General features: G+C 50.9%; 3 protein-coding genes across 3 annotated transcripts; 2 read left to right on the top strand and 1 right to left on the bottom strand.

Annotated features, from left to right (window-relative positions):
• The first annotated feature begins 1,514 nt into the window (after nucleotides 1–1,514).
• On the top strand, nucleotides 1,515–2,933 carry LOC141026188 (receptor-like protein Cf-9 homolog). The gene has a single exon (XM_073502178.1). The coding sequence runs from the start codon at nucleotides 1,515–1,517 to the stop codon at nucleotides 2,931–2,933; it is 1,419 nt and encodes a 472-aa protein (XP_073358279.1).
• Nucleotides 2,934–3,644: 711 nt separating this feature from the next.
• Nucleotides 3,645–5,885, top strand: LOC109764204 (receptor-like protein 34). Its single transcript, XM_020323056.4, has one exon. The coding sequence runs from the start codon at nucleotides 3,645–3,647 to the stop codon at nucleotides 5,613–5,615; it is 1,971 nt and encodes a 656-aa protein (XP_020178645.3). The 3' UTR covers nucleotides 5,616–5,885.
• Nucleotides 5,886–6,462: 577 nt separating this feature from the next.
• On the bottom strand, nucleotides 6,463–8,404 carry LOC109732479 (uncharacterized). Its single transcript, XM_020291649.1, has 3 exons — nucleotides 7,784–8,404; nucleotides 7,310–7,738; nucleotides 6,463–7,191 (listed from the first exon to the last, which is right to left on the bottom strand). The coding sequence occupies exons 1-3, from the start codon at nucleotides 8,402–8,404 to the stop codon at nucleotides 6,463–6,465; spliced, it is 1,779 nt and encodes a 592-aa protein (XP_020147238.1).
• Between the last annotated feature and the right edge of the window lie 622 nt (nucleotides 8,405–9,026).

Below are 9,026 nucleotides of genomic sequence, written 5' to 3' on the forward strand. Positions count from 1 at the left end.
ACCAGCTGGCGGTGCGCCATTAGTAGTTTTGCAAAAAAAATGATAGTAGTGGCGCACGGGGTGACTGGTGCGCCATTACTAGTTAAAACTAGTAATGGCGCACTGTGCCCCGGTGCGCCATTAGTATTTTTGGAAAAAAGAAAAAAAATTGTTAGTAGTGGCGCACCATGGTTGTGGTGCTCCATTAGTGTCTATCACACTAATGGCGCACCAGCACACGGTGCGCCATTACTATTTTTGGAAAAAAGAAAAAAAAAAGTTGTTAGTAGTGGCGCACCATGGTTGTGGTGCGCCATTAGTATCTATCACATTAATGGCGCACCAGCACACGATGCGCCACTGCTATATAGTAGTGGCGCACCGCATGTCTGGTGCGCCATTAGTGTCCATATTATCTATAGCCCTTTTCCTAGTAATGAGGAGCTTTGTTGCCGTCATCCGCATCTCGTCGACCACCAGCTTGCTGCCGCTAGGGAGCACTGGAGCTTCGAGTTCGTCCACATCTGAGCCGTCGCGCTGCGCCCGAGTTTTCCCGCGACTTTCCGACGACCTAGCACCATGGTGAGCTTCGATGAAACCCTAGCCGTCCGATCTCGACCTAACGTGTTAGATTAGATCACTTAAATGAATCGATACGTTTAGATTTTGGCCGTTGGATCTAAAACTGGCGGTTACATCTTAATTTATTTTGAATTGGTACCGACGAATCAGAGACTACTACGTAGCCAACCTTATCCGAAATATTGTCAAGAACAGTTTGGTCAAATTTAAATAACTGACAGTTTTGCAGAAAAGACCCTAAAACTATAAAACATCATAACTAATTATCTACAAGTCCAAAATTGGTTGAAACTTTTAGCAAAATGAAGCTTAGGAAATAAACTTTCTCCGGCGGCCAGTCCGGCGATGATGGAAGCTTGTAGCAACATAGAGAATCGTAAGGACCTGAATGTATTACTAGTATTATTTACTTATTTTTTGGTCCATTTCACTGTTTGGCCGGGACAGTCTCTTCTGCGCGTTTGCCAACCGCCCCTGCGTGTGCTTGTACAGTATTCGAAGAACTTCGAAGAAAGAAGACGCGTGGTCCACACGGCTGGACGGGTTGTCGTTTATACTTGACTAGCTTTCCCCGTCAATCGAATTGTCGGACGAAGCAGCAGCCTTCGAAGACTCGAGCCAAAGTCAAGAACGGGGCATGGAGCGGAGACTAGCTTTCCACGTCAAGCCACAACTGTTAACGCAACTGTGTTACATGGGGCCAACAGCAAAGACTCTGATGTACATATACTGTACTCCCTCCGTTCCAAAATATAAGTCTTTCTAGAGGTACCAATAGATGACTACATACGGAGCAAAATGAGTGAATCTACGCTTCAAAATATGTCTACATACATCCTTATGTTGTAGTCCATTTGAAATGTCTAAAAAGACTTATATTTCAGAACGGAGGGAGTAGATAATAAAGCGGGCTTGGTCCTTGGTTCAATCAGGGCATTATGCCCTCAACTAGCATGTACGTTTTTGCACACCTGCCATCTTCTATATATGCATATGCAGCAGAGAAGAAGTATATGTGCTCATCTCGTCTTCTCTTGAGTCCAGAAAAATCGCCAGCGGCAATGCCTACTCATATCACCTCACTGTTCACCTTCGGTTTCCTTGCAGAAATCCTGCTACTAGTGCATTGCTCACACGCCCTTTCAGCAAACAGCAGTGCCTCGCAGCAGGTCCCTGCACGCTGCCGTAGGGACCAGGCGGCCGCGCTTCTCACCGTGAAGCGTTCCTTCTCCTTCACCGACAAAGACGACTACTTCATGGCAGCCGCCACCATAGCATTGTCTTCGTGGACAGAGGGCACAGACTGCTGCCGCTGGGAGGGCGTTGGCTGCGACAATGTTACCGGGAGGGTAACCGCACTCGACCTCCCGGAGCGGAACCTGTATATCAGCGGACTTCACCCTTCCCTCTTCAGGCTTACCTCTCTCCAATACCTCAACCTTGCCTCCAACACGTTTACCAGCTCCCAGCTTCAGGTTTCTGGTTTCCAGAGCTTGACACAATTGACCTATCTCAACCTGTCAGGTTGCAACTTTGATTTTCAGGTCCCAGTCGATATCTTTCGGCTCACCAACCTGGTCACCCTCGACCTTGGACGCAACGGATGGGAGCTCCGTCCGTCGACCATAGTAGCCAGCGACCTTGGCAAGCTGAAGGAGCTCCATCTAGAGCAAGTTAATATCACCGGCACAGCACCGGAGTTCTTCAAGGCACTTGCCAACCACTTCCCCCTTCTTCAGATCCTTCGCCTAAACAGATGTCCCCTTTCTGGTCCACTCCACCCATCCTTATCAAGACTTCACTCCTTATCGGTGATTGATCTTGGTTATAACTCTTTAACTGGTCCTCTGCCTGATTTGTTCACTCATTCCAATTTCCCTTCGTTGCGAGAACTTGTGCTCGCTGATAACAGATTTGAGCCTAGTGCGTTCCCTCTTGGGATCACTGGGCTAAAGAATCTTATGATTCTCGACCTTGAAAGCACAAACCTCGTTGGGGCCATCCCTACCTCCATCGGGAGCCTCATGTCACTGACTGAATTACACATCGGTTGGAACAGCTTCTCCGGCAGGCTACCTTCGGCCCTCAGCAATCTGACAAACTTGATCATACTGGACTGTCAGCATTCCGGTTTGTCTGGGCAGATTCCATGGCTTACAAGCTTGACACGACTTGAAAGCGTATCGCTCGCCAACAACAACTTCACAGGTAAGTTGGTACTATTGAAAAGATTGCAGCTTGCTAAATCATCTACCTATCAAGTCTGTTATATCGTTTTCTGGATAGATGCAAGGAGGGGGGATCGATGTGGGCCAGTTGAATCCTCCCATTTTCCTAGGCACATCACATTGCTATCAAATATTATACGATGACAGCTGTAAATAAAATATATGGGGTCTATATCCAAAAAAGTGTCAGGTTAACAATATGTTTGTCCTACCTGAGTTTTAGTGTATCCTGAATTCCTTATCTTGTTACTTTATACTTTGGAAAAAACTAAACTGTTTAAGACTTTGGAGACAAGGGGTGTGTGCATCTTTGAATGGAGAGCCCGTACAGGTGCTCTTCTCCATTATCTAAAAAGAATTGTACAAACGAATTGTCTTGGGCAGATTTAAGAAAACTACCCATGTTCTATTTTTGACAAAGAGAATATATTAATATCTCAAAGATATCAATTACACCCAGCCTGCACCAACAAGATGTCCAGATGCACAGCCAAGAAAAAAAATAAACCCATGTCCTATACCAAATACTCAAGAACTACAAAATTTAGGCCGTCTTTGATTTAAAGGATTTCCATTGGAATATTTAGATTATTATTCCATAGCCACTTTTACTAGAGGACTTGTGCTTTATCATATGGTTTATTTTAAAAAAAATAGACAGTGATATTTCAAGATTAACGGTGTGCTTTATTCATTCAAATTTTACAAGATGCAAGCAACATCCAGAGAGTTCAATGACCACATAGGCCAAGCTACCCTGTTTTCATTGTTGTCGTCTTATTTTCCTGGGGCGTGACAAGTTACTGCAAATTAAGAAATAAATCTGAACTTACACGGTCCTTGGCTACCAGTTTTATGACTAAACAATTTTCTTCTACAGGGATGGTTCCTCTTGACGGACATATGTACCCATATCTCAGAAAGATGGATTTAAGCAATAATTTACTCTCGGGGACAGTTTTGTCATCCTTGTTCACTCAGCCAACATTGCAGACATTGTACCTCCAAATGAACCGACTCTCTGGTGCTATTGAGGAATTCCAGAATCCATCAGCTAAGCTAACTGACATTGACTTGAGCAGCAATCAGCTGACAGGTGCAGTTCCAACTTCCTTTTCCTATCTCACTGCTCTTCATACCCTGCAACTTGACAACAACAATTTCACCACCGTGGATCTAAACCCGTTCTTGAGGCTAAGGAACCTTACAATGATATCAGCATCCTATAATCCCTTGTTATCTGCTTCCGGGGATGGTAGTAAAATTGATGCTAGTAACAACAGTATTACTAGCTTGAATCTAGCATACTGCAACCTAACAAGGTTGCCCCTTGTCATTAGATATCTACCTGAACTACAACATTTGGATCTCTCTTCCAATCAAATTCATGGGGAGATACCTGACTGGATTTGGAGAAACATGAGCTACTTAGACCTCTCTAACAACCACTTCACCACCGTGGGTCAGCGCCTGCAGTATGTTAATATAAGGATCATCGATCTTAGCTTCAATATGCTTGGTGGCGCCGTGCCTTTCCCTTTTGACGTGTACGATCTTGACTACTCCAACAACAAATTCTCTTCCATCCCTCCAAGCAGTTTCCTCCGACAATTTGAGGTCGCCTACTCCGTCAACCTTGCGAACAATGAACTGAGTGGGCCTATCCCTTACTCAGAATGTCGTAAGCACCATCCTCTCCAAATACTCGACCTGTCTGGCAATAATCTCAGTGGGTTGGTGCCACCTTATTTGCTGAAAGGTTGCAATGACCTCGTTGTGTTGAACTTGAGGGGAAATCGCCTTGACGGAGCATGGCCTGACGAGATCGACGAATCATGTAACCTGAAGCTGGTAGATTTACATGGGAACCACATCCAGGGGCGCCTGCCGAGAACATTGGCTCGATGCCAATACTTGCTAGCTCTTGACATTGGAGGGAACCGTTTCGTGGACTCTTTCCCTGTATGGCTAGGTCAGCTACAGGAGCTTCAGCTACTTGTGTTGAGATACAACAATTTTCATGGCCCGGTGAGCATCCCCCCTCTTGTGGAGAAGAACTCAAGCGCCCGTTACTTCGCCAGTGTACAAATCATTGACCTTGCAGGAAACGGCTTCAGCGGCGATCTACCACCATATTTATTCAAGAGTTTCAGGTCCATGGTTTTGGACTCAAATGGAATCGCGGAATATGATTATAACGTGTATGCGCGAGCTGGAAGATCGGATTATCAGGTTGTGATCGATGTGGCCATGAAACAACAATACATGAGGGTGGCAAAAGTCCCAGCTGACCTGATGGTGGTTGACCTGTCGTGCAACCGATTCAGTGGTTTCATCCCACGGTCAATCGGCAACCTCACGTACCTTCACGTGGTAAACTTGTCTCACAATGCTTTCAGAGGCAAGATCCCACGCGAGCTCGGCCAGTTGTCCCGGATTGAGTCACTGGACCTCTCCTGGAACCGTCTCGTGGGGGAGATCCCACAGGAGCTGGCCATGTTGACCACACTTGAGTGGCTCAACCTCTCCTACAATGATCTCGGTGGGAGGATACCTTCAGGCAGCCAGTTTTCCACATTCACCAGCAGCTCGTTCCAGGGCGGAAACAGAGGGTTGTACGGGTGCCCACTTCTTGTGAAATGTAACCTTACATTCGTGACTTCGCTATCTTCGTCGCTGCCACCTCCTGTGCAAGAAGGATCGCCATTTGATGATATCATGTTATGGCTTTTTGTTGGTGTAGGCTTTGGAGTTGGATTTGCATTGACAATTGTACTACTGGTAGTCTACGGTTGCTGGTGCAAGAAAATGGTTTTGAGGCGCTAGACAGAGAGTTGCCTAGTCTTTTCTTTGTCTTTTACAATAAAGGATTTGTGATGTAATTTCATGAGCAAATTCAAGATATGTACACCTGAATGCATGTAATATGTCCAGTCTAAAGAAGTGACCAGAACACTTGGAGCTCTCCTTCCTTTTTTTGGCAGACACTTGGAGCTCTTATCCGTGCATTTTAGGCTCTTCATTTTGTACATGCTAAAACCAAGCCAGGACAGCAAGAGCTCTTGCTTGTATAACCCAAGCTCTTGACTACTTCAATAATTAACCTTTTTTGCCACCCTTGTATTAAAAAGGGGTCCGGCTAAAGAAAGAGATAACCATGTAATTTCTAAACTTTCATAACCATGTAATTTTCCATTATTTTTGAGAACTCACATATCCATATGATTTGGGTAATCATTCCATGGGGATCACTCTCCCCTCTCTCTCTCTCTCTCTCTCTCTCTCTCTCTCTCTCTCTCTCTCTCTCTCTCTCTCTCTCTCTCTCTCTCTCTCTCTCTCTCTCTCTCTCTCTCTCTCTCTCTGGGTTGAATCCCTTCAAATTTTCTCTCACCACCCCAAGCCCAAGCCTTAGAGCATCTCCAGCCATTCGGCCTCCCAGGGCGCCGAAAAAGACCGGCCTGAGGGCGAGCCGGCGCTAGATCGGCCCTTGGGGTTCGTTTTTCCCCAGCCGCGCGCCCAGGCCCCCCCCCCCCCCAAGGCGCTCCATATTCGAAAAACATCATTCTCGCTCAAAGAAACAACAAACCAGACTCGGTGCCACAGTTCGGCGATCAAAATAACAGGACACGCAGTAGTTCGGCGTACAAAAAAGGAAGGCCGCGGAAGGAGAACATCAAGCGTCGAGTTCAACCTCCGGCGGCGTAGTCGTCGGCGTACGCGGGCTAGGAGGAATCGACGCGGCTTCCGGGCTGTTCGGCGCGTCTTCTGTGCTGCTGGGCGCGCCGGAGGCATCGTCAGTGGGGCTGGGCGTTGCGGAGGCGGAGACATCGTCAGCCCTGGTCTCGTCGTCATCAGCCGCCGGGTTGGGCGGCGGCGTCGGCGTCGCCGGTATCTGGTTCAGGATGGGGCCGCGCTCAGCCAAGAACCACGCCTTGAGCTTCTCGTCGCCGCTCTGGAGCATGTCAGCACCGCCCATCAAGAAGGTGAAGTCGTTGTTCCTCTTCTTGGCGTCTTGAGCTTTGAGTTTCGCGGCGGTGTTGGCGCGGAGCAAGTCGAGTTTGATGGCGCTGTTCGTCATCAAAACAGCCCACCTCGCCTCTGTTTTCTCCTCTCGCTCGGCGGCCCTAGTTTCGGCGTCGGCGATGCAGTGCTCGACGGCCTCCTGCACGCGCGCGGCAGCCGTCTCGCCGTATTTCGCCTTCTTGGCACCTTTGTTGTCGTCCGGGCATCCATCGGCCGCGCCCGCTGTCGGCGCGTCCGGCTTGTATGTCTCTTTGGCCTTGGCGAGGGTGCGTCGGACGGCCGCCCATTTCTCGCACTTGTCGATCCGCTTGAAGACGTGGAGGTACTTGAAGTCTGTGTCGCTGTTGTCGTCGCGGAACATGGCGAACATGCGCAGCAGCTGCGCCGAGAAAAAATGTCAGTCGGCACCAGAGCGCGCGCCAGGGCACGCCCAGGGCGCGCACAAAGGCGAAAGAGCGCGCGCGGCGAAAGGTAGCAACATGGACGGCGTGCGATACCTGATCCTCGAAACTGGTGCCGCTCTCCGGGCGAGCCGCGACCTCCTCGACGATCCCATACCATTTGTTGCACGCCGTTTGAATGAGCAACCAATGGTTTGCCATCGCCTTCAACCCCCGCTTCATGTGCATGCCTTTGAAGTAGGGGTCGACGAGCTTCCGCTCGTCGAACTCGGCCTTGATGCAGTCCCAATACGTCTTGATGCTCTGATTCGTGCCGGTGACCGGGTCGAGGCAGACGACCTTCCACGCTTCGGCGAGGCACTCTTCTTCCTTGGACGCCCATTTGATGCGTGGCTCGCCGGACTTGGCCGCCTTCTTCTTCTTCTTCTTGCTTTTCCTCGTCGGCGCCGGCTCCTCCTCCTCTTCCTCCTCCTCCTCCGGCTCTTCCTCGCCGTAGTCGAGCTCGTCGTCCACGTCGGCGAGGTCCTACGTAGCGAACCCGGGGGAAGCGGCGGCCACAGCCGAGCCGGCTGCGATGATGTCCTCCATGTCGGCCTCCGTCGTGTTGGCGTCGCCGAGATGCGATGAGGAAGAGGCTTGTGAGTAGAGGCCGCGGCGGAGAGGCGGCGTCGATGAGGCTGCGTAGTCCGGCGGCGAGTACGTGTACGGCGGGTACTGCACGTCGGTGAACGCGGGCGAGGGCGTGCGCTGGACGGGCCGCCCATGGGGGAAGGTGATGTTGGGGTTGAAGCCACCATGGGTGTCCCCGTCGGCATAGCCCGGCGACGGCGTGCTCCATGGGTGCGGCGACGATGAGAACCCGGCCGGAGAGCCGACGCTTTGCTGGCTCCAGGCCGCGTACGGATGCCCGGGTGGGTTCATCATCGCCGCGCGCGCCGCCTCCGCTTGTTCGGCCGCCGCATGTTCCGCAGCCGCCACCGCCGCAGCGTGCGCCGCTTTCTCCCTGGCCTTCTTGGCCCTGTTGCGCCTGTCGACGGTGACGGCCTCCCGGTGCTCCACATCCGCCTTCCACTCGGCGTTGGTGATGCCGGGAGGCTTGGACAGCGGAGCCCTAGGCTTCCTTTGCTTCGGCGGGGCGGCGGCGGCGGGATCGGTCGCGGCACGCGGCATCACGAACTTCTTCGGCGGCATGGCGGGCGGAACGGCAGGGTGGAGGCGGGAGGAATGGAGAAGAGAGGAGGGGAGCGGGAGGAAACGGCGGGAAAAAGTCTTCCAGTCATCGACAGAGCGGCCCCACGCCGCTTTTCGCTTCCTTCGGCGCGCCCAAGCGACACCCGGTCGTTTGAGTTCGGGGCGGGATCGCCGGCTCTGGATTTCGCCCAAACCGTCGCTAAACGAGATCCTGGGATGCGACTGGGCCGATTTTCGGCCACCGGCGCTACAAATTCGCCTCGGGAGGGGGGGGCTGTTGGGGGCGCGGCTGGAGATGCTCTTACCCCCACCGTCCCATATGCCCAAGCGCCCGGCGCCTCGTCTGCCTTCTCTTTGCACGAGCACAGAAACACATGAGCTTTTTATTTAGAAATGCACACATGAGCTTCTATGTGACGCATTTTGCGTCAAATTGCCATCGAGACGCATGGGCGTGAGTGACCGGGCTGGCCCATTAAGCAACTGGCTAGCATGTTTTTCCGTACGACTGTAGCAACTCAGGCGCACTATAATGACCCATTGTTTGTAGCAAGCCGAACACTGTAGCGACTCGTGTGGACTGTAGCATGCGTTTTATCCGGTTTTAATTTATTATTTTAAA

Source organism: Aegilops tauschii, chromosome 6 (genome assembly GCF_002575655.3).
Source record: "Aegilops tauschii subsp. strangulata cultivar AL8/78 chromosome 6, Aet v6.0, whole genome shotgun sequence".
Taxonomy (NCBI): domain Eukaryota; kingdom Viridiplantae; phylum Streptophyta; class Magnoliopsida; order Poales; family Poaceae; genus Aegilops; species Aegilops tauschii.